General features: G+C 38.7%; 1 protein-coding gene across 3 annotated transcripts in view; it reads right to left on the reverse strand.

Moving 5' to 3' along the window:
- Window positions 1–578: 578 nt before the first annotated feature.
- LOC114363244 (SID1 transmembrane family member 1-like) overlaps window positions 579–25,939 on the reverse strand; it is a 42,116-nt gene continuing 16,755 nt past the window's right edge. The window contains exons 12-21 of one of the 3 annotated variants that reach the window (XM_028318920.1): window positions 25,430–25,567; window positions 24,150–24,194; window positions 23,142–23,262; window positions 21,907–22,029; window positions 20,689–20,805; window positions 17,798–17,889; window positions 16,503–16,543; window positions 14,782–14,907; window positions 13,884–13,962; window positions 579–1,279 (exon numbers count right to left, since the gene is read on the reverse strand). In XM_028318920.1, the coding sequence (XP_028174721.1) occupies window positions 1,103–1,279; window positions 13,884–13,962; window positions 14,782–14,907; window positions 16,503–16,543; window positions 17,798–17,889; window positions 20,689–20,805; window positions 21,907–22,029; window positions 23,142–23,262; window positions 24,150–24,194; window positions 25,430–25,567 (1,059 nt within the window). In that variant the 3' untranslated portion in view covers window positions 579–1,102. Of the gene's footprint in view, window positions 1,280–13,883; window positions 13,963–14,781; window positions 14,908–16,502; window positions 16,636–17,221; window positions 17,359–17,797; window positions 17,890–20,688; window positions 20,806–21,906; window positions 22,030–23,141; window positions 23,263–24,149; window positions 24,195–25,429; window positions 25,568–25,939 lie in introns of those variants that run through there. The other 2 variants (XM_028318919.1, XM_028318921.1) reach the window with 2 other exon arrangements.

The following is a 25,939-nucleotide window of genomic DNA, read 5'->3' on the forward strand; positions in this document are numbered from 1 at the left end:
TACTAATATTTCATAATCTCTCATTTGCGGAGTATTTTTAGGTTTGAATTTCTAATCTGTTGTTATTTAGATAAAGATTGTATTAATTACATAAGGTTTTGCTTCATCACACATTTGTATACAGGGTGTTAGGTAAATGGGTATATGAGCCGACACTAGCCCATGTTAACATGGTCATATAAATGGTATGGTGAAGTCAGAAAATTGATATCTTCATTTTAATTATTTTAATTTTCATACAAATCAGATTTTATAAAATTTATTTTGTATGAAAATAAAAAAAAATAAAATGATGTTATCAAATTTCTAACTTCACCATACCATTTATATGACCATGTTAACATGGGCTAGTGTCGGCTCATATACCCATTTACCTAACACCCTGTAGAGGCAATATTTCTGCAAAAATATTTACTAAACTTGTTTTAAAGACGCTCTTAAATGTCTGTAAAGTCCGGCCGCCGAGCAGATAGAATATCGTCCAATGACCCGAAGGTACCCATCCTTATCACTCGCACATAATTATATTGCTGTCGCGACTGTGCGACGGGCGCCCGCAGTGAGTGTGCGAGCGCGACAGCAATATAATTACACGCGAGCGATAAGGATAGGTAGCTTGAGGTCATTGGACGAAATTCTAACTGCTCGGCGACCGCACTTTATACTTTCAAGTTTCAAGGTCAGTGCTTTGAGCTTCGTTCGGAAAGGGTTTGCTCCCAAGACATCCCTTTTTGCAGGATTCCGTTTAGTATACGTGTTTTAATATTACCGTTTGCAGTGTCCCGCAAAAAACCATGTGTGTTCACACGACAGTCATCCAATAAATCCAATAATGCATTATCCGTAAAACTGTATTGCCGTGGGAACGAACCCTAACACGGAACTCACGCAAGTATTCACAAACATTACTATGAGGTCTCACAGTGCGCGTGGACGCACAGGGTGACACGAACCAATCACACAGCTCTATTCAACGTCGTGCGTTCGATTTGCTGTTTCACTTGAGCAAGCATCGTTTGTGAATATGGGCGTCAGATTCGTATAACGAAACGTTATTCGTTTCGTAGATTTTCTCATGTGAATTTATACAGTTGTTGTAAAATTAAAACACCATAATATTACTCCTAGGCACTCTAGCCAAATTATCGTCTATGGTCAGATACATGTTGAACGAGAAAAACATGGCCGCCGACGATAGGAAATGCCACGCGTCGTGCGAATCGTACAGTTGTAGCAGCGAACAAACTCTGTTGCTTTGACGCGATTGTGCTGGTGTTAGCTAAAGGAAAAAACATAAAAATATTACATAATTATCATTTAAGGACGTAGCACATTTATCAACCCGGAAAGGGATCGTAACCGTATCAACTCGAGGCGGTCAGCATTCTTTGTATGAAACTACATAAAGCAACTTATCCGCAATTCCGCATCGTAACGTAAACGCGTCGCCTATACGTAGGCGATACGGTGTTGANGTTTATTTTTATTTCAGTAACTCAAAACTACTAAATTGTATACATAATTAGTAAATAATAAATAAATAAATATCCATGGACATTTTACACTACGCTTCTAGTCCCAAACTGAGCAAAGCTTGTACTTTGGGTACTAGACAACGGACATACTTGAATACTTTTTTTTAATTACACGTAGAGGCGTCATTATACTATTACTAGCTGACCCGGCGAACTTTGTTCCGCCTTAATGGCAATAAATAAACAGACTTTTTTTTAAATTTCGAACGGGATAAAAAGTATCCTATGTCCTTCTCCTGGCTCTAAACTACCTCCCTGACAATTTTCAGCTAAATCGGTTCAGCCGTTCTTGAGTTATAAGTGGAGTAACTAACACGACTTTCTTTTATATATATAGATTTATCTGATAAACAACTGAAGTCAGACTTCGTCGTTAATTATAAAAATTTAACACAATGACTATTAGTATTATTGTGTCATTTCCAAAGTTCTCATAACTTTATTTGCATATTTATTTAAAGTACCTATTTAAACAAAAATCTTTTACCCACCTACATTTTAACTATGTGAATCTCATATTTTACTCTGGTTTTCAGTAGAGTTAGCTGTTTGCTGTATATTAATATACTTTTAACTATCATGTGGTTCAAATTGTAGCTTCTACTAAGTGGACGGTTCAGTTGATTTAAGCCCAAAATCCTATGACTTTATCGAATCTTATCTATCGATATTTTAGCAGCACTACAAAACTAAGTGAACCACGGTACAGCAAGTAACTTCTGTAATTACATTAACTCTGTACTCTCTGGCTGTGTGTTAGTCACACTTAAGTGTAATTTTGAAAAATTATTCAGGTTCTCGCTTGAAATCTAGATTTTAGACAAATTAATCTGCGATGAGTACGGTCAGGTTATAGGGCAAACTTTAAAGGTCAAGGGCTCTACGTGCTTAATTAGAATTAATATTTAATGAAATTCCAGACCTTAGGCCTTTTGCATTTTAGATTGTATAGATAGTTACTATACAATGTGACTTTTCCTTCCGAAATCATCTTATGAATGTGTTTCTATATTTAATATTCTTTATTTATAAAGACACTAGGTGAAATCATGAGCATTAGGCATTGTCCAGCGCTGTACATTTTAACCAATGACGATAGATGGCGCTTTTTAGACACGTCTTATTTATTTATTGAAATTTATTTGTCACGTTTATCGTCATAAATTATAGCCTATATGTTAATCTGGGCTATAAACAATAATGCTGTAACGTTTCAACAAAATCCGTTTAGTAGTTTTTGCGTGAAAGAGTAACAAACATCCAGACATCATGATATCCAGACATCCAAACTTTCGCCTTTATACGAGTAATATTAAGTAGTAGGACAATGTATGTATGTAGCACGTAAAAACGCGTAACGATCGTGCAAAACTATGATCAATAATTGTATCGTTTTGTACTCGCAGCATCGTGTAGCATCGAGTCGCGCCATGTATAGACACTCCTACGATCATACATTTATAGCTCGACTTGTTTGCCTTGATGCTTTAACTATTCATCTATTGAATATTGTAGACCACGTTTGTATACTCGAGCCACGTGCCTTTGACGACACATGCGTCCTCATTTAAGCTAGTCTCGTGTACTGACGATGGTGAAACCAAAAACTGCGGCATTTATGCAATAGAAATAGATGCTATTTTGTAACTAAATGAGTGTGGAGTAGGTACCTACCTACTATTTATGTTACAATGAAAAACTAAACATGGTGATTGACACCAAAATCATTTATAAAAGACTAGCGACCCGCACCAGCTTTGCATGTTTCTCTACTTCTTCTTCTTCTTGTCGTGTCGACAACAAACCTACACAGTGTCAGCACAAAACTCCGCAACAAGAGTGGCGTTGTCAGCAGGCTTCATTAAATCTTCCTGCGTGCAGTTGTTTGGACACGCAGGGCACGACATCATGTGCTTCGTCGACTGAGGGACAAAACCACACATTCTCTACTATATTATGCATGTATCTATCTATATAAATAAAAATGAATTGCTGTTCGTTAGTCTGATTAAAACTCGAGAACTGCTGGGCCGATTGAGCTGATTTTGGTTTTAAAACGTTTTTTGTAGTCCAGGGTAGGTCTAAACGGTCAAAATTTGCTTATTTATTGCCTTTTTATATTCGCCGGGTTAGCTAGTTATACATATAAACCTTTCTCTTAAATTACTCTATCTGTTAAAAAAACTGCATCATAATCCATTGCGTAGTCTTAAACATTTAAGCATACATAGGGACAGACAGCGGAAAACGACTTCGTTACATACTATGTAGTGATGTGTTAGTCTAGGCGCAGACCACCGACTTAGATGGCCTATAGTTAAGTAGGGCTGTTGATTAGTATGGAGATGTATAAACGTGCGCACATTACACCGGTTTGGTATCGAACGATGCTTCATACTTAGAATCGTTGCCAACTATCGGCAACTAAAAGTCGGTGGTCTGCGCCTAGGTTTAACTGACACACTATCTACTCGTATTAGATCCTTTATTGGAAAACCAATTTGATAGAGTATGTCGCCAATTCATTACTTGGAGCGAGGTTGCCTTGATGCAGAAGAGCATACAGCTTGTATGTCCCCATTGTCTTAGCTCCCTCTAATTTCATAGTAAAACTTACTGGCGCCTCCAGTTACATCCTTTGATGGTGAGACGTGCGGAAATCTAATATACTCCAGCCATTTTCTATTTAAGTGCCACCTAAGAGACGTTTAACTTGAGTACTTCTGGCAATTTGGCTAATTGTCTTAATAAAGACGTTCAACGCTTTTATCAAAATGTGAAATATAGGCAGCGTTAATTATAATTATGAGCAGAAGGAGGGAAGACGGGGGATTTATTTTGGTCATTAATTTTTGGGGTGTATTGATAAGGGAGAGTTTGTTGGACTAATTCTTAAGACTGCCTCTGGTATAGGATTGGAGATAAGAAAAATGGTCTGGTATTATATAGCTAAAAGATAAATTACTTACGTGTCATAGCTAAGTATGAATAAATTGCAGACCTTACATAGTTTAAGACAAAGTCGCTCCCGATGTCTGTGCGCTTAGATCTTTTAAACTATACGTAACGGATTTTAATGCAGTTTTCAGCAATTAATAGTATATTCAAGAAGAAGTTTTACATGTTTAATAGTACCCGTGTGAAGCCGGAGCGGGTTGCTAGTAGGTAAGTTTAAGGTAAAAATGATAACTAACTAATACATGGATTAGGAAAACTTTCTTGAAAAATACAGAGCTAATAAAACCAAATATGGAAAAAACGTACCTACCTACCATTCGTAGGTTCACAACTTTAGAGCAAACTATCAGATGACATACAAAATACAATACAAAAAGAAAATATAAAAAAATGTAGTTCTTTCTTCTCAATAAGGGAGCTGTAGGTACGAAGATTAATATTTTGTAAATGGATAAGTATTTGTATTTATTTTCTTCGGCATATTTTTCTTGTGTTTATTAATAATAATTACCTGTTTCTCAGAAAGGAAACATCTTTTATATTTCCATGACAATAATCTCTGAATTTCCTTAACAATTCTTTTCCGAAGATTATCGGAAATAAAAACAGCTTTTGCCAATTAAATTGATAAGCCTTCTTAAGCAGCCTTTTTATGTTAAGTGGCTTTCAAAAGAAAATATATTTTCACCTAATTAATGTGCTTATGTAAGAATTTCTTGCATGCGTTAGGTACATTGGATTTTTAAGAAAATATTGCTACATGGATTAGTAAATACTGTCCAATGCAAATATTACTATACTTTTATTCATAAAGGATTTGATTTTTAGAAGAATATTGGTAACTAGCGGTTGCCCGCGCCTTCGTACGCGTGGGCCTCGTTTCACCTTAGGGGTAGAATTTTGCAAAATTCCATCTTAGTGAGCACCTACGTTCTAAAAGGAACCCCCATGCAAAATTAGAGACTCCTAACAATTATAGTTTCTGAGATTTCGTGATGAGTGAGTCAGTCTGACCTTTCGCTTTTATATTTAAAGAAGAAGAGCTTTATTTAATAAAATTTATATTGCACTTACCTAGAACCTACTACTATTCCCGTTTACTCTTCGTGGTAAGCTTGTGTTACGATTTAAGTTTGGAATTGGCAGTCCTCCAATCTCTAACCTTTTAAGTTACGTAGAGTAGGTACAACTTACACACGTATAAATTATGGATAAATAAGATAATTTATAAAATACCAAATGCCTCTTCCCAACCAAAAATAACCCCACTAGCATTTACATCCCCATTCTAATTCCACACGTCTAACCCTTTTTTCAACCCCCATCAAATAAAAAACTGGCACATTCCCACTTTCCACCCCCGGGGCATCACATCTCACACGTTCCAATGGACCAATTAAATACGCTATTCAACAGAAGGTTAATTAAGAAGAAAATTATCTTCTCAAACACAGGCGGCTGGCGGGTTGAGGGGCGCGGTGTGTGGGATAAGATCACAGCGTTTTTAGAAGCGGAGCGGGCAGCGTGGATTTAAAAAACTGATAGCAGAATTGTTAAGGTTACTTAAAAAAAAGTTGACCAATGGAAAAAATACTTTTACAGAAAAAGGATTTGTAGCAAGCTGAATGCTCCTAACTTACTAATAATAATTACTTCTTATTTTAACGGACTTCGAAAAGCAGAAGGTTCTGAATTCATTTGTAAGTTTTTTTATATCTTCTGATTTATTGCGTTGTGACTCCGTAACATTCCTCTGGAAAACTTGCTAATCTTGGTTACATAGAACTAGCTGTGGACAAGACCGTCTTGTGAACCAGAAGTGGATTGTCTCGTAAATGCACAATTATTCTAACGATTTTCTATTTCAAGTCAGTGATGAAATAGATGCTTGTGGTATTGAAAATGGCGTAGAAAAAATATTTGAACCACCCAAAATTTGTGACTATTTGTACCTATACATTTTTCAATTTATAATTCTTTTTCCATGCTTTGCTTTGATCGCTATCGCCTATCCCTTATATCTAATCGTAAACTGAACGACCGCTTGCTCGCTGAAATATGGTAGAAATTCCAACAGCGAAATGCCTACTCGTACTGAATTATACCTAATGAGACGAATATTCAACGAATGGATGGCTGTTCTTTGTTACTTTCGCTTTAATTTTATTTTTTCCCGTCAATAATTCTTAGGAGCGGCCCTTTTCAACATTTTCATTAGCGCTAATCTTAAATCGATACGCAATGAAAACATTACATGATTCGAAGAACAGTGTGCTTACCATGAGTTTACGTTAGGTGTGCTCGCTAGCGACTGCGTAAAAAAATGACATTTAAATGTATGACATTGTGCAGCGTCTCTGGCGGCTACTTTCAATAAATAGAATCTTCATAGATTTTTTTGACGTACTCGCTAGCGAACACACCTAACGTAAACTCATGGTAAGCACACTGTTCATACCTTATTGTCATTGTAAGAAGTCTTTCTTTCCCAGTATCTACCACATGAGTAGGAATAGCTATTAACAATTCAGGTTGGCGAAAAGTACGATCCCAGAAGCTAAGGCCCGTATTCACAAACATTACTATGAGGTCTCACAGTGCGCGTGGACGCACAGGGTGACACACGAACCAATCACAGAGGTCTATTCAACGCTGTGCGTTAGATTTGCTGCTTCACTTAAGCATAACCATAATAGACATAGTTATTCTGGCCTAGATTTTATCATCTAGGATTTCTGGAAGAGATGGCTTCATAACGATAAACCGCCTAACTTGTGCTTTCTCTTTAATTTGTGTAGGTATTTCTTTATTTTCTATTTTGTGTAGTAGTTATACAAAAAAGTGTTTAACTATCCTACATTTATCTATGTACCACTAGTACAGTCACAGTTATACAACACGTTACATTTCATTGTTATGTAACAGTGTAAATACTGCATAGTAAATAGGTCTCATAATGTACAATGGATATTGCCGATACTGCAACATCAGTCGTTTAGGGCTGATGACTTTACAAAGGGGCCACTAAACCAGCGATATTTGGCCAAACTAGAGAGTAGCTTATAATAGTACAGGGTGGCCCAGAAGAAAGTTCACTTTTGAAAATTCAAGGAAACGAAAACTGTACATTTTTGTAGAACTTCGACTATAGCAATTTAAAGGAAATTTTATGCAATTTTTTTTTAAATTTACTTTCTTTTATAAATTTGATCATACATGTGATTCTCTTGACGTTTACTACATTCGGTCAACATGCATAAAAATTTTGAAAAACTTTCGTTAGAGTTACCTCAAAATGGATTCAGGATGGATGAATGCTGCAGAGTTTTTGGATTATTAGAGTATACTCTACTCATAAGGTAACCCCACAAAAAGAAGTCTGCTGGAATGAGATTAGCGCTTCTTAGAGGCAGTGAGATTTCACCCCTGCTTAATTGGTTTGTTGCATTGAAAGGATGATTAATTTTTGAGAGCGCTATACTGGTAGACTGAAAAGCTTTTTGATTTCAAAGGTGCAAGATTCGCAAGGCTATGACAGGAGCACTTGGTTTTTATCAATATAGGGCTACGTGTCACACTTCAAATGAGAGCATTTAAATGGTAAGAGACATGTTCCGACAAAAAAATCATTTCAGGCAGGGGTGACATCTCCTGGCCACCAGGAAGCCCTGATCTCACTCCAGAAAATTCTTTTTTGTGGTGTTACCTTAAGAATAGAGTATACTTTTATAATCCAACAACCATGCAGCAATTGAAGCTGAACATTCGGCAAAAAATTGAAAATAGGTTTCGAGGATATTCTGACGAACGCATTTCAAGATTTTGATGTAAGTTGATCGAATGTTGTAAGCGTCAAGGAAATCTCCTGGGCGATGTAATTTAATAAAGGTAAATTTAACAATAAATTGCATTAAATTTCCTTTAAATTGCAATAGTTAAAGTTCTACAAAAATGTACAGTTTTAATTTCCTTTAATTTTCAAAAGTGAACTTTCTTCTGGGCCACCCTGTATAAAGACGTCTACAAAATAAGGTCGTTATTAGTTTAGATTTCCACGCGGTCTAGCCCGCAACAATTTCGATCTGTCACGAAAATCTAAAGGCTCAGTTGCACCACCTAACTTTGACCGTAACTATAACAATAACCGGTGTTTTTTGTATGAAGTTTGACAGACTTTTGACGTTTGTTAAAGTAAAATGGCGCAACCAAGGCTAAATCTATTACGCGCGAGTTGCTTCTGCCAAAATTAGGATAAAAAATACTTATGTTTTCTTTGGATCTGAAACAATCTCCTTACCAAATGTTATCGACAGCTTCAAAAGTCAATATTCAAATATAAACTTATATTTTTTGACAATGTTATAATAAATACGGTGCACCTTATCTTACTAGCACTGCTAGTTCTTTATTCAGACTTCTGACAGGTTTCATGTAGTTATAAGCTTTTCAACTTTTTGATTCCCAGTACATCTTCACACCAGTTTTGCGTACATATTTTATTCAGGGCGAGAGTGCCCGTGTGGCGCGTAGGCGTAATTATCATGGCGAAACAAAGGACTGCGTTAACTTAACCTTTGCTGATGAACGTTCATCTTTCAGCTGCCTTAAAATACCATGTCAAATTACGTAGAATAATTTTGAAGCCTAAACTTTCAGTTATAAACGTCAGACATACTTCGACAGCTCTATGTAAATGTTAAAATCATCCCCACTCTGAAAATATCAGACTAATCAGATTTTTGTATTTATTTGTATAATTTTATTTACGTCAGTACAAAAAACTATAAAATAAAATACAAGACATTTTGTAGTCTTAATATCTTAATCTGTAGGCCTAAGATGCGCGCCGTGATAACTTTTAACGACGCCAAAATGTATGGGCAAAATCGATAAAATGGCGTGATAACCGCTTATTGCGGCGCGCATCTTAGGCCTACTGGATGTTTGTTCAACAAGATAAAGTTCATACATAAATTACCATTTATTTAAAATCAAAATGAAAGTAAAGTTTAGCCAAAAAAAATGTATGCCTGTAATTTTCAATAGCTGGTTATCAATTACAAAGTTTACTGCACTTCTTTTCTTTAACTACTCACTATAAGATTCGGTTCATAAATATGAGTTTACATCAAAAGTCCTCACTAGTGAGTGCGTTAAAAAAATATATAAACATTTTAGTTCTTGTAAGTTTCCGCTAGGGGCGCTGTACAATCGGTCGTACATTTTAATGTCATTTTTAGGCGCTCTCTAGTGACGACGATTGACGTAAACTCACACTAAGCTCTCGGGCGTATGTCATGGTCTAAAAATTATTACACAAAATCAATCGCTGATTTCGTGGCTACAAAGCCCGCCCATGAGAGGTTACCATGGTCAGCGTTTCCGAAGATGTCTCGATTAATGAGCTCTTCAATATACCGTAAGAGGACTATCCAGCAGATTAATATCCCAGGAGTGGGAGAACACAGACATCTTGTTTGGTGAGCTAAAGTGATAGGTAAATTAGCACGAACTCAATTTGGTAAGGTTACGGTAATAGAGGAATAATGGTTACAGATTTAGGTACAGGATGAATATTTTTATGCGAAAAATTAAGTAGGTACCTACGAGTACCTAAGAAAATTTTGATGTAACAAAATGCAGTACTTAGGGTTTCTGTTAAGGATAAACAAGAATGTTGGCATTAGAAGACAGGCAAAGAGAAATAAACAAAATTAACATTTTTACTTATGTTCATGATCTTTGGTGGTAGTAAGTACTTTGACTTGTCTCAAGCATTGGTAGGTTCCAAAGGGACAAATATTAGCCATGTTGTACCTAGCTAAACAATTCATCCTTTAGTATTATGTATAAAGCTTGTTATCTAATGTTTCTCAACTTATATTTTTTTTTCTAGATCAACCGCAACAAATAGCTCAGACAGACACTAATAATTACCAAAGCCAAAAGGTCTCCATTCTTTCTATCCGTGTGTGTCCCCGCACGCTAAGCGTCGAAGGCGAAAATTTCCGATAAAATTACCATAATGATGCCCAACGAGTGCTACGGGAGCGGGAATAATCTCCCAGAGTGTGCTCTAATACTTACTAAACAGGTCCTAAGTTCGAATCCCAGGTGGACAGACGAGTCAAAACGTAAGAGCCACGTTATTACGAAAAAATACTGCTTTTAGGGTTCCTTACATAAAGGGGAAAAGCGGGACAATATTACTAAGGCTAAGATGCACTACCTGACTTTAACGGCAACTGTAACGATAACCGGTGTTTTTGTACGGAGTTTGACAGATTTTTGACGTTTGTTAATGTTAAAGTAAGATGGTGCAACCCTGCCTAAGACTCCACTGTTTGTCTGTCTATTACCAAGCTGTACATAATGAACCGTGATAGCTAGATAGTTGACATTTTCACAGATGATAACCAAAACAGAGTGAAGTAAATATTTTAGGTGGGACTCCCATTCAACAAACGTGTGACTCGCACTTGACCAGTTTTTGAGAAAAAAAATACGATTTTAACAGTAAGTAGGTACATACTTTTATAATGAAAAAGGCTTTAATAATTCAGTACATTGTAATGTACTTTAATATTCAAATTAGGTAGATGAAAAGGCTGGTTCCTAGATAAGAAAAGGTTCTTACAATAGTGGAGAAAATGGGGGTTAAGAAATTATATTTCAATACCTTAACTTTGTAGCCTAAAATTTATTATACAGTAAAGAAGAATATTGTGACTTATTGTGCTGAAAGTTATAATTTCGATAAAATTTAAATAAAAGTTGGTGTACTGTTGATTAGTTTCATGAAATAAGCATAAAACTTTGGCATTTTAGTTAATTTTCTATATAACAGTAACTTTTAGTTAACTATATTTTGATAATTGTACCTTGGATACATAAAATCAAGTGAAAACAGATAGAAGATGTTGATTACTGAACTGTCTTATTCATTTCATCTTGCAGTCTCTTAATTACAATATCACCAAAAATTTTTGAGTCTGTTTAGATTATGTAGCTTAAATAATTTCTTCCTTTTCTTTGTCGTCGATAAGCTAAAACACCAATTTACTTACACCGCGTGACAACTTAAGAAGCAGTACCTACCCACAAAGCATAAGCAAACATCTAAGGCCTGTTGCAAACAAGGAAGCCAAAGAAGTGGGCAAATAAATCAACCACCTTAAAAGCTGATTGCCACAGAATAGTGGAGTCACAGGGCTCGCACTCGGCTGCGCCGTATCTCAAGCGAGCAGGCACCATTATCTCGCGAGGGGCAGGCCTAATTCATGAGATAAAGCAGTGTTGGTTTATTATAGGTCGCTCGACAAAAATTGAGGCGAACTAATGAGTAATATTTAGATACAAAACACAAACAACAAATTATACATTCAAGTTCAATGGGGATGTTGCCTGGGTCAAAAAGCAAGAGTTTTAATTAGTCCGTCAGTTAACTTATCAAAAAATACTTTACACGTATTTTTCACTTTTTCAAACTAATGAAAATTTAAAGAGATAAAGCGCCCCAAAGTTCATAAGAAGAGGCCCGTGACGTCAACGCTTGCTTAAAAATGCCGCACGTTGTGACGTCGTGCGCAACTTCAACGCACCATAACTATGTAATTATTTGTTAGATTGACAAATAAAATTATACGTGTCCAATATTNGAGTAAAACCTGTTAATAGCTCAGCCACAGGACAATTCCAACAGCTAAGCTTACTCGACACTATACCGAAGATTAGCCGGACATCAGCCCTTACGTGATTAGGGTGGCTCTCAAACAGCTAAAGAACAACAAGGCACCGGGTGATGACGGAATAACCTCAGAGCTTCTGAACGCGGCAGGTGATAAGCCGATACTGAAAGTCCTTCATAGACTGTAACTCCGTCTTACTCCAGGGAATAATGCCAGAGGCACGGAACAAATGCTTGGTGGTGTTTTTCTTTAAGAAAGGGGTAAAAGCCTTATTAAGGAATTACAGACCCATCTGGGTTCTGACTCTGAGTCATGTCTACAAGCTGTTTTTGAGAGCCATCACGAATAGTCTCGCGCGTAGGTTCGATGACTTATAGTCTCTCGAGAAAGCCAGTTATCGAAACGTTTACACTACCATATACCGCATCTATACGCTACGGCAGGTTATACAGAAGACCGAAGAGTCTAACTTGCCCATATGCTTGGCGTTCTTAGACTATGTGAAGGTCTTTGAGCCTGGCTGAATACGAGGGCGATTCCTCTGCGATTTCTCTGCAGCGAGCTGTGAGGCAGGGAGATGTAATAATACGTCGAATTCAACTCGGCTGGGCAGCGTTCGGGAAACTACACAACAGCTTTTCGACCAAAACACTTCAGTGCCTAAAGTCGAAAGTCTATAATCAGTGTGTGTTACCAGTAGTGATGACACACGGTTCGGAAACGTGGCCTCTTACTATAAGGCCTTATAATAAGCACAAAGTTGCACACCATGGTATGGAGAGTGCTATGCTCGGTGTTTCTTTTCGAGATCGAACCAGAAATGAGGAGATTCTTAAACGAACTAAAGTTCCTGACATATAGCGATCGGATTACCAAGCTAAAGTGGCAATGGGCAGGGCACATAGTACGTAGAACAGACGGCCGATGGGGCAAGGTTCTAAAGTGGAGGCCACATACGTGTACGTGTTTGTCGGGAGGCGCTTTCTTTTTTTAACCAACTCCGGAACTAGAACCGGAATTCTGGAGTTGAGTGCCCAATATCGGAAATCAGTTCCGGAGTTGAAAACTATCCGATATTGCAAGCCCTAGTGTTGATCCCTTTCAGAGTTGATAAGATAAGGCCAGACGGGTTGGGGAGGCCTGATGTTTTCTTAATAAATTACAGCAACATCTTTCAAGAGATTATTGTCGAATTGCCATAATGATGACTCGTCACACTTTTGTGAGGGTAATTGAAAGTAAATTCGTCACAAGTGTGTAAAAGATCGCTTCAATTTGTGACGAGAAATGTAAAAAGTGTGACGAATTTACTCATGCTTTTTTTCCTGTGACAAGTTAACTTTGTGACAAATCGAGCTAAGCTTTATCTCGTGAATAAATCCATTTTCATCTTAACTGACAGTTAAATATTTGCAACAATATTTCTGTTAGATGTTTAAGGGTAGGTATACCCAGCATTGATGAAACAAACGCTGGCCGTAACAGTGTACTAAACTTGAAAATTTCGACGGGTTCATCCAGTGTCTAAGTAGCTCAGTTGGAAGAGCAGTCGCCCGGCAAGCGGAAGGTCGTGGGTTCAATTCCCGCCTTAAGCAGTTCGATTTTTTTAAGTTATTTATAATTTTCAACTTAATGTAATTTTATAAACCCTGGTCTTAGCAATATAAGTAAAGATATCTAAAGAGAGATTAAAGTGACTTACCGCCCAGTTTGTGCTCTGGTCCAAATAAAAGTAACTCGATCCGAACCACACCGAGTAAGTGAGCGCTATGTACACCCAGCTGAAAACATAATATTAAGTAGGTATTTAGAAACACTATAAAAGTAAATTAAATCAAATATGTAACGGTTAAATTATGTAATAAATAAATAAAGCACGTTTATCTGTTTGTTATAGGTACTGATCATGTCGCGACAAGGAAAAGGTTTTTCAAGCTTTGAAACGATTTTGTGAAAAAAACATTGTCAAGTAGCTCAATGCTTACTTTCCGTGATGTATATCTTTTTTTAAAGATTACTTAAACCTTTGTCACCTGTCGTCCGTTTAGCGCTGAAGGAAGTCGAACCTTAACTTCGAACTCCTATGTTCATCTAAATAATTTTGTTGCGGGTCCAATGACAGTTTAACTTTCCCCCGGGACAAACTTGACCTTCACTGGTTGGGTTGAGCGGTCAAGCTGTAGATCCTGGCTACACAGGAGTTGCAGCGGTGGGAACGAGAAGTGGGAATAGTCCCATAGTAGGACTTGTCAAAATTTACATCCTTTATTTGGCCGTGTGGTGACGGCAGAGTAGAATATATTTGTCACCAACCCCTACTCTTCCCGCGGGTGTCGTAAGAGGCGACTTAGGGACTACACATCAAACAGAGAACGGGCAGCAGCGCTCTCTGACAAACATCAATCTTTTAAACTGAGATCTCCAACCCGCCTGCCAAGCGTGGGGATTATGGCAAAACCCTCCACTATAGTGGAGGAGGCTCATAGTCCAGCAGTGGACTGTAAAGGGCTGTTGATGATGATGATGATTTGGGACAAGGTATAGTCCCATATTTCCTATTGGTTGAAAAGTTAGTGTGAAACATAGTGAGTGCTACTGACCTGTACCACCGTATAGTCTCTCGATGCAGCAGCTTCATGACGATGTAGAAGAGCGTGTAGAGGAACAGGTTGCTCATCAACACCAGGAGGAGGTGAGAGGCGAAGTCGCGGCTGTGTTGCGACACACTGAAAAAATTGGGACTTTGAAGAAGGGTGGCTTAACTGGTTGATTTTAATCTATATCTATAAAAGCGAAAGGTCACTCATTGACTTAGGCCCAGAACAGACGGTGAAACGAAACTGCAACTGCTAGTTACTTTTGAGTCGCATCTAAGTTTCTGCCATAGCGTCCGTTGAGAGACCACACATGACGCGACCAGTTTGAAACTTTCAGTTTCATTCATCAGAATCATCACAAAGTTGCAGTTTCGTTGCAGTTGCGTTTCACCGTCTGTTCTGGGCCTTACTCATCACGAAATCTCAGAAACTAAAGTCTAAAATTTTGCATGGGGGTTTCTTTTAGAACGTAGGTGCTCACTAGGACGGAATTTTGCAAAATTCAACCCCTAAGGGGGTAAAAAGGGATCCACGCGTACGAAGTCGCGGGTGGCCGCTAGTACGCAATATTAGTGTTTTATACTAAGCGCCTTATTCACGATCTCCAAGTTAAGTTCTAAGTGGTTCCTTCCTGTGGGCTTAGTGCAAGTTTACACCAAACGTCACTTTTAAATGCGATAGTGACGACTTTTGATGTAAACTCACACTAAGCTCTCTAATTAACACTATTTGGTAAAAAGTATTTTAACGTCAAAGTCTTGTCAGTGTTATGCCTTAGTTAGCTAAATATAGTAAATTTATTTTTACAAGTGCGAGTCGAACTCGCCCCCCGAGGGTTCCGTACAAAATAGGTAGGTTCTTTTTTCATTTTTCGTCATAAATCGATAACAAAACAACCAACAGTCTGGTGACAGACAGATAGCGAAGTTTTATGCTGGATTGCACCATCCTACTTTAACTTTTAACAAAAGTTTGTTAAATTCCATACAAAAAACATCGGTTAGCGTTATAGTTACGGTAAAAGCTAGCTGGTGCAACACGGCCTTGGCCCCGTTTTCACCCTTTAGGAACGAAACCTTTCAAATGTAAGTAAATGACCATAGGGATATAGAGAGATGCCAACTAATGCGCTGAGTTCGAAACTCAGGGTTGCATTAGAAATTCACACACACAAAGTAATCAAAATATTGCTCATTATCCACTGCGGTATCAGTACTCAACGTTCGAATAATCTCAAGTACTACGCAAGCAATGTAAACTGTTTACATTATAACGTCGCTGCTGTCATCATTGCATTCACGAGCAATGTGTTCCGTTTTTGGGCATATTGCTGCGACACCGGCCACGCCCCCTTGTCACATCTCCCTTTAGTTTCTGTGATCTGTGTTTTTTATTTTAATTTTATTGTTAGGAAAACAAACAGCATTCTACAACACACAGAGTTACCAAATTAAAGTTAATGACTCTATCTCCTAAAATATGACTATGTAAGGCCCAGTTTTTTGATTCATAGTTAAAATAACTAATTGTTAAATTTTGCTACTAATGGTTTAATGTTAACAAAATGTAAACTAATGGTTAAAAAATGTACTAAAAGTCATGCTAACCATTGTTCGAAAAACATTTTTTTCTGATATTTAACCACTTGTCATTTGACATCTGTCAAATATGACCATTGGTTATTTTAACTACGAATCAAAAAACCGGGCCTAAGTGATACTTACCCGTAAGCAGCGATGGCCCAATTGCTCAAGTTAGCTATCACCAGCAGCACGCATCGCCCGCAATGTGTGGGCGTTATGGCGGCGAGCGGACGCGTGATAAGTTCTCTCGCCGCGCGACATACTACGCCGCCGTCTGAGGGACAATCATCATCATCATCATCACCACCAACGGTTTCATCATCATCATCATCAGACCATTTAGTACCTACTGCAGGACCAGAATTAGAACTCAGGAGCACGACCCTCTCAAAACACCACACGTCATTATCATAATAACCATAGTCAGCATCATAATCACAGTCATCATTGTACAGACAATAAATAATTACTTCATGACAATCATCATTACCCAATCACCACCCTGTCATCATCATCATTATTATCATCATCAGGTCATTTAGTCTTAAAAATGGAGAATAGGGATGTTTCCTGGCTCAAAAAGCAAGAGTTTTAATTAGTCCGTCAGTTAACTTATCAAAAAATACCCTGTACGTATTTTTCACTTTTTCAAACTAATGAAAATTTAAAGAGATAAAGCGCGCCAAAGTTCATAAGAAGAGGCCCGTGACTATTTGACTTACGCTCCCCTCCCCTTTCGACTTTGATCTCCATTTCATCATCAACACAGTCATCACCATTGTAATTTAATATCATCACCATTGTCTGTCATTCATCATCAGCTCATTTAGTCTTTCTAGCTTAGCCTCTTTAGCTACTAGTCTAGCAGAAGCACTCCTTTATCTATCATCATCATCAGCTATCACCAGCAGCCCGCAGCGCCCGCAATGTGTGGGCGTTATGGCTGCGAGCGGACGCGTGATAAGTTCTCTCGCCGCACGACATACCACGCCGCCGTCTGAGGGACAATCATCATCATCATCATCACTACTACCCATTCATCATCATCATTAGGTTCGTTAGTAGGTCATTTAGTCTCCACTACAGGAGAACGACCCTCCCAAAATATCACGCGTCAATATCATCATCAATAGGTCATTCTCATCATCATAATCATTTATCATCGCTATCATCATCATCAACCATTGTCATTCATCATTACTAGTGTCATACATCATCCCCACTGTCAATCATCATCATCACCACTGTCATTCATCATCATCATTATTGTCATTCTCATTACTCATCATCACGTTATCATTCATCATCATCACAGTCATTCACATCGTCACTAACGTAACGGCGTCTCCATCAAGAAAATCATCACCATCATCATCATATTTAGACTACTTCAGAAGCAAGTATCTCATAACATCACACTCATCATCAGCTATCACCAGCAATACACATCTTCCGCAGTGTGTGGGCGTTATGGCGGCGAGCGGACGCGTGATAAGTTCTCTCGCCGCGCGACACACCACGCCGCCGTCTGAAGACATTAGTGTCATCATTTATTTATTTTATTTAAAACTTATATGCACAGAACGGTGTACATAAGGCGGACTTAATGCCTTTCGGCATTTTCTGCCAGTCAACCTTAGGGCCAAACTGAGAATAAAGTAGGCGGTAGAGAATTAATACGAATTTAGAAAAAAAATAATAATTACATAAATAACATATGAATACATACATACATACATAGACATATACATATACACCGTGTTACTTTGCATTCTTGCCATATTCACAGAGATAAAAGTAGGGAACAATACCTATTATTTAAGATAAACAAGAGACACCCATAAAGAAAGTACAGGGCTTAGGACCGTCAAAAATACGTAATAATTATTAAGGTTTTAATTAATTTTAACATTGTACCCTATTTTTACAAATTAATAAATTAAGTATGAAATGAAATCACCTTATTCACAATTAATTATTTATTTATAAGTTCCTACTTACAAAGTTTACGTACTGCAAAGCAAGTGTTCAAAGTGTCCTCCGTTCTGATGAAGGCACAGTCTAGCACGGCGAAGCGTAGGTATTCCGCTTTAGTTTTCGCAACACATAAACGTTTTGTCTCACAGTTTCACTAAAACAATCCTTTCATGTAACGCGTTTACACTGTTTATCTCTTCTGCGCATACCAGTCGTTTCAAGTCACGCCAAAAATCCATTGGTGTCAGGTCCGAGGATCGTGGTGGTCAAGCTACTGGACCACTCGTCCAATCCACTGTTCACCAAACGTATTATTCGCGCACTTGACGTCCTTATTGTGGGGGAGCACCATCCTGCTGCTAGTAGAGCATTTGGTGTAACGCTAAGGGTACGTCATCAACCATTTCGTCTAAGACGTCTTGCAGACACTCCAGGCACCATTTTGATTAAATTATTCGTTGTTTGAATACACTTCACACATTTTTGTATAATTTATAACGTGATTTGTGATTGATGGATTTCTCAGTTTTTTACAAGTGTCAAAAAGACATTTTAAAGACAATAGATTGCAAAAGATATTTAAAAATACAATAAAAAGTAAAAAAGTCTTCATCGCCATCGCCAACAAGTGATGTGCATGCGTTACGATAATTAGTGATGTGTTTAACAGATTGTCGATAAAATAAAATACTCAAGATTAAAAAAAAAATTTTCGGGCATTATTTTTTAACGGATTTGTGATCAGTATCAGTAATATAGTCACCTCTGTAAATATGGCAAGAATGCAAAGTAACACCCTGTATAATAATAGGATGGATGACAAAGGGAGAAAAAAAAGAGAGAAGGAAAAAAAAGGGGAAAAAAAGGAGGTTGAACAGAAATCATGAAGATGAAACACTATCGAGAAAATGTTTGCGCACATGAAATGAATGACATCATCATCATCATCACTACCATCAGGTGATCAGGTCATTTAGTGCCTATTGCAGGATCACGACCAACCACGAGTATGTCACGCGTCATCCTATAGTCACCATTGTCATTCATCATCATCACCAGTACCGTCATTGTCTTTGTCATCATCACCAGTATCATCATTCATCATCATCACCAGTATCATCATTATCTTTATCATCATCATTGTCATTCATCATCATCGTCGCCAGTCATTCGTCACGATCATCACTACCATCAAGTGATCAGGTCATTTAATGCCTATTGCAGGATCACGACCCTCTTGAAGTCATCACCAAAGTCATCATCAGAGACAATCATCATCATTAATAAGGTGATCAGAGCATTTAGTGCCCACTGAAGGAGCATGACCAACCACGAAAACGTCACGCGTCATCCTATAGTCACCATTGTCATTCATCACCATCATCATTCATCATCATCACCAGTACCATCATTATCTTTATCATAATCATTGTCATTCATCTTCACCGCTGTCAATCATCATCGGCGCCACTGTCATTCGTCACCATCATCATCACTACCATCAAGAGATCAGGTCATTTGGTCTAGTACCTATTGCAGGATCACGACCCTCTAAGTCATCATCACCATAGTCATCATTGTTATTCATCACCATCACCATAATTATCTTTATCATCATCATTGTCATTCATCATCACCACTGTCAATCATCATCATCACCACTGTCATTCGTCACCATCCTCATCACTATTGTCATTAATCATCATCGTTGTTTCATGAATACTGCAGGAACAAAGCTCTCTCTAACTAAACAGCACGCATCATCATCAGCATTGTCATTCATCATCACCACTGTCACTATCATGACCATTGCTATTATTCATCATCGCCACCATCACCATTGTCATTCATCATCACTGTAGTCATTCACCACCGCCATTGTCATTCATCATCACAGTGGTCATATTTGTCATCATCATCATGACCATCGCAATCGTCATAAATATCATCACTAACGGCCTGACTAACCTCTTATTTAGTTAATTATGATGATGATAGTATATTTCTTGCAACTCACGAAGGCTCATTCGCTTTCCTTGTGTGTATTATAGTTCCAAAATACTGAACTGTCCTATCGATGACATTGACAGCGGGGCGCCACCGTCAATACCGAATCGCTGGTTCCGATTTTTGCCATGTTGGAAACCATAAAGTTGAACGATGGTAGCGCCCCCCTGTCATTGAGTTTGGCGGGACAGTTCAGCGTGGGTCATCTATACGTGTACATGCACATAACGATAGTGTAATGTCTGTCAAAACTTATGAAACACAAACAGTAGCGAGCCACCACACATGTAGCTCACTCGCCTTCGTGAATTGCAACAACTATATTACATTTTTCCATACTTACCCAAGCGGAATCTTCCCAAATAGTATATCTGGAAGGTCATGACGAGGCACGTGACGAGGTGCAGCGCCGTGAACGCGATCCAGAAGTAGAAGTTAGCGTTTAACACGCCCACCAGACCTGCAGAAATACAATTTAGTAGATTTTTAGAGCGCTTTCACATTATGGCGTTAGAAGCGCGACAGCAGCGCGGCTGTAGCGTTTTAATAATGTGAAGGCATGTATCCGCTGTCACATAGTATGAAATTCTCGACAGCGCGACTGTCGCGCGTTTGTCGCGCTACTAAATCGCCTAAATGCGTAAGCGCTCTTAGGAGCGGAAAACTAATTACACATTTTAGGTTATACTAGCTTTCCGCCCGCGTGGAATTTTGTGTCACAGAAAAACTTTATCGCGCGCGTCCCTGTTTCAAAAACCGGAATAAAAACTATCCTATGTTCTTTCCCGGGACTCAAACTATCTCTATGCCAAATTTAATTAAAATCGGTTGAGTGGTTTAGGCGTGAAAGAGAGACATACAGACAGACAGAGTTACTTTCGCATTTATAATATTAGTATAGAAGTATAGATTCGTCGTTCTATAAGTCGAGTCTAGTGTAGACCACTTATTCCCATTCAGTCACACTGTAACACTGTGACTCGTTGGGGACTTTATCACTGATTAGTGTGACTCGTTGGGAACAAGCGCTTATAACGATCAAAAGGCATATTTCACTGTCTAGCGTAGACGTACGAGCGCTAGTGGTCAAGATATTTGAATTTTCAATCCAACTTTTTTAAAGGTTGGGGTGTTTAGTTACCCCACCACCAATATGTTTAAGGTACCATTTGTTGTAATACGGTTATTGTACTATTTGAGGTCCCAGCTCTGTTATAGATTTTTTGTTTCTAACATAGCTCAATCACTTTACAGAAAATCGTAATTTTGAAAACAGATACACCGTATTTTTTGTCAATCTTACTTGCGTGCATATTAACATAAAAAGAAAAATAAAACTTTAATTATTATTGTGCCCCTGGGAATTGAACCCACCATTTCTAAAGAGTCCATATTTCATCAAGACCGCACATGTTTTGGGGTACAATCGTACCCCAGGGCACTTTTTAAGAATAATCCAGTTGATCCCCGTGGATCTAAATATGACATTATTAGATCTTTATTTGCTATATTTAGTACCACCTAGCATTGGGGTGTAAATGTACCCCAAGTGGCTACTCACCCACGAATATAATAAGCGCTAACACTCCGAAAGTAGCGTGTGCCCGCGCGTTGATATCAGGATGCCGCGACTGGTATATCTTCACCATGCATAGCACTGACGTCACGTACATGAATGACGTGTCTGTGAGAAGAAGTAATTGCAATAAGTTTTGTAATTAAGCTTTTTAAAGCATATGAGGCGAAGTTTCAAGGAAGGGCCGGTTCCCACAGATCATTTGCAACATTTTTGTACATAGACACTCATATGCAAAAATTAACCACTATTGAAAAAAATAAGACCTTTTAGACCTTTAATATGAGACAGCAAAGAAAAAGAATCAGTATGATGTAAGTTTTTTCCTTGTTCCTTTAGTTTTGAAGAAGAATGGAGAATGGAGATGAAGAACCTAGAATTTTCAAAAAAACACTATTTTTTTTAAATTATGGTTCACTTTTGCACATGAGTGTCCATATACCATAACAGACGGTGAAACGCAACTGCAATGAAACTGCAACTTTCTGATGATTCTGATGAATGAAACTGAAATTGAAAGTTTCAAACTGGTCGCGTCATGTGTGGTCTCTCAACGGACGCTATGGCAGAAACTTAGATGCAACTCAAAAGTAACTAGCAGTTGCAGTTTCGTTGCAGTTGCGTTTCACCGTCTGTTCTGGGCCTAAGTGTGCGTTGCAGTATGGAGTTTCATACTGTTAATTGTGAAAAATATAAAACGTTAAAATAGCGGTATCGTTATTTCAAACTAAAATTACTAAAACAGCAAATTTTCGTGAAGCGTTTGACTTGCGTTTGAGATAAAGTAGCTAGCCAATGAGATGCTGTCATAGTGACATTGACAATACGTCAATGTCACACGAGAATCAAACGTCAGAATAGAGGGACGCGCGGAGACGACTCAGCGCGCTTTTGTGCTAAGTGATGAATTGTAATTAAAATAAGGCAATATAATGTGAAAGATGAGTATCCAGTGTTTTATTTATGAGAATAGATCGACCGGCCTCTAATAATACAAAGAATAATCCCTTTCCGGGTTGATAAGTGTCTTACGTCCTTAAGTGACTTAAGGTTCGGTCAATCCAACGCGATCACACGCGATCAGCCGGCGTGCAGCGATGGCGATCAATGCATTTAAGTCTGGTCGCCATCGCTGCAAGCCGGCTGATCGCGTGTGATCGCGTTGGTTTGGCTGAACCTGTACTAGTGATTATGATAATGACGTGGTAATGAAAACTCACCGAATTGAAAGTTCATGCTGTTAGGACACACGTGGTAGGCGGCTGATAGTAGTCCCTCGCTGACTAGCGCTACGCCCATCGCGTACAGAAGACCGAAGTGCTGCGGTATACCCAGCTCTTTCTGGAAGGGAATAAGGTTTGAACCGTTTTAAAAATAGGTAAAGTAATATAGATATAGTCTGGTCTGCGAGCACGTAGAATTTTGTCCAATGACCCTAAACTACCGCAACTGTGCGACGGGCGCCCGCAGTGAGTGTGAGAGCGCGACAGCAACATAATTACGCGAGAGCGATAAGGATGGGTAGCTTGGGGTCATTGGACAAAATTCTACGTGCTCACAGACCGGGCTTTAGAAAGTTCCACGCGGGCGGAAAGCCCGCGGCTTCGCCCGCGTGGGTTTTTGTCTGTCACAGAAAAACTTTATCGCGAGCGTCCCTGTTTCAAAAACCGGGATTAAAACTATGTCCTTTCCCGGGACTCAAACTATCTCTATGCCAAATTTAATCAAAATCGGTTCAGTGGTTTTGGCGTGAAAGCAAGACAGACAGACAGAGTTACTTTCGCCTTTATATTAGTATAGATTCTATTAACTCCTCCAACTTATAGCTCTTTCCCACGGCAAAACGACTGTTGTTATAAACTCTACGAGTGTGTTTTAAATAACTTGAAAAAATCGAATTGCCTGATGTGGGAATCGAACCCATGACCTTTCGCTTGCGCTCTCTGAGAGCAGGATCCAGCATTATTGGTCCCGCAAAAGTGCATTGCCGTGTGAACGAGCCCTAACCCGTTGTCTTAGGTGAACGACAAACACCATTCGAAAATATCAAATAGTTGTTGTATACAGGGTGTTTGTTAAAGAGACATATGAATATGACATAATAAGTCACGTGAAGTATCGCATTATGTCGCGACGTTTTGTCGCTTGTCGCGTTTTGTCGCTTACCTGGGATAAAGGGAAAGCTAAAAATAGGCTTTGTTACGAATAGGTTCACCAAAATAACTCACCTCTACAACGCCTCGGGCCCTGTAACGTCGCTGCCTTCGCCAGACCTGAATCACAATAAAAAACAATATAAATAATATTATATATTCTTAGTGACGTGTGACAGAAATACCTATTTCTGTGGAATAAGCCATGCCTTAGAACCGGCTAGAGTAGGGTAGTGTGATTTATTTAATTAAAAAAGTTATAACCCTTCTCTATTGGGGTACATCCACACCCCACACTCAATACTTTGGGGTACACCCATACCCCAGTGGGACATAGCAAGAAAAACAACTTGAGCTAGAAACAGGATCCCAAGTAGCACGTATCCCAAATTGGAATACACGTGGTTGAAGTCCGACAGTACTAAAGCCCGGTCTGTGAGTACGTAGAATTTCGTCCAATGACCCCAAGCTACCCATCCTTATCGCTCGCGCGTAATTATATTGCTGTCGCGACTGTGCGACGGGCGCCCGCAGTGAGAGTGCGAGCGCAACAGCAACATAATTACGCGAATTTATACGCGTTCCGGAAAACGCAACGTGAGACGTCCATCCACAAGGTGGACCGACGACATCATAAAAGTAGCAGGAAGGCGCTGGACGCAGGCCGCTACCAACTGGGCAACATGGAAAGCATTGGGGGAGGCCTATGTTCAGCAGTGGACGTCCTATGGCTGAGATGATGATGATGATGATGAAAGGGCCCTAATCTAAATAATATAAAAGGAGAAACTCACTGACAGACCAACGCACAGCCTAAACGGCTAAACGTAGGCACTTGAAATTTGGAAGGGACGTAGCTTAAGTACCGTAGAGGTGCACTAAGAAAGGAATTCCCGAAATTCCCACAGGAACGGGAAATAGCGGGAAAATCCTTATGTATGAAAAATCTAAACCGCTTAAGTTACACGCTTGAAATTTGGCATGCAGGTACCTTAGTAAACTTAAAGCTTAGTTACAACAGGATATTGCAAAATTCCCACGGGAACAGGAGTTAGCGGGAAAAAACATTTGTATGAAAAAATCTAAACCGCGTAAGATAGATGAAGGGGGTAAAACGGGATCCACGCGCACGAAGTCGCGGGCGGCCGCTAATATTACTTACTTGTGCTAAGAACAGAATCCCAAGTAGCACGTATCCCAAGTTAGAATACGTGGTTGAAGTGACAGTACTAAAGCCGTCCGTGAGCACGTATAATTTTGTCTAATGACCCCAAGCTACCCATGGTTAGCTGGTGGTGGAAGTCCTATGGCTAAGGTGATGATGATGATGATGAAAGGGCCCTAATATTACTTACTTGTGCCAGAAACAGGATCCCAAGTAGCACGTATCCCAAGTTAGAATACACGTGGTTGAAGTCGGACAGCACTAGCAGCGGATGCGCGCACAAGAAGTTGAAATAGCACAGGTCTTGGTTGCCCGACTGGTTCAGGAGCTGCGGACAAAATATGCGGGTAAACATACAAACAAAACATGTTAATAGATCATCATTATCTTCTAAATATACAGGGTGTTAGGTAAATGGGTATATGAGCCGACACTAGAATATGTTAACATGGTCATATAAATGGTATGGTGAAGTCAGTTTGATATTATCATCATTTTAATTTTTTTAATTTTCATACAAAGTTTTTTTTTTAAATCGATTTGTATGAAAATTAAAATAATTAAAATGAAGATATTATTATCAATTTTCTGACTTCACCATACCATTTATATGACCATGTTAACATGGGCTAATGTCGGCTCATATACCCATTTACCTAACACCCTGTATAGAACTCAAATTGACTGACTGACTGACTGA

This window comes from Ostrinia furnacalis, unplaced genomic scaffold (genome assembly GCF_004193835.3).
Source record: "Ostrinia furnacalis isolate ACB-3 unplaced genomic scaffold, ASM419383v2 OfSCF7033, whole genome shotgun sequence".
Lineage (NCBI taxonomy): Eukaryota > Metazoa > Arthropoda > Insecta > Lepidoptera > Crambidae > Ostrinia > Ostrinia furnacalis.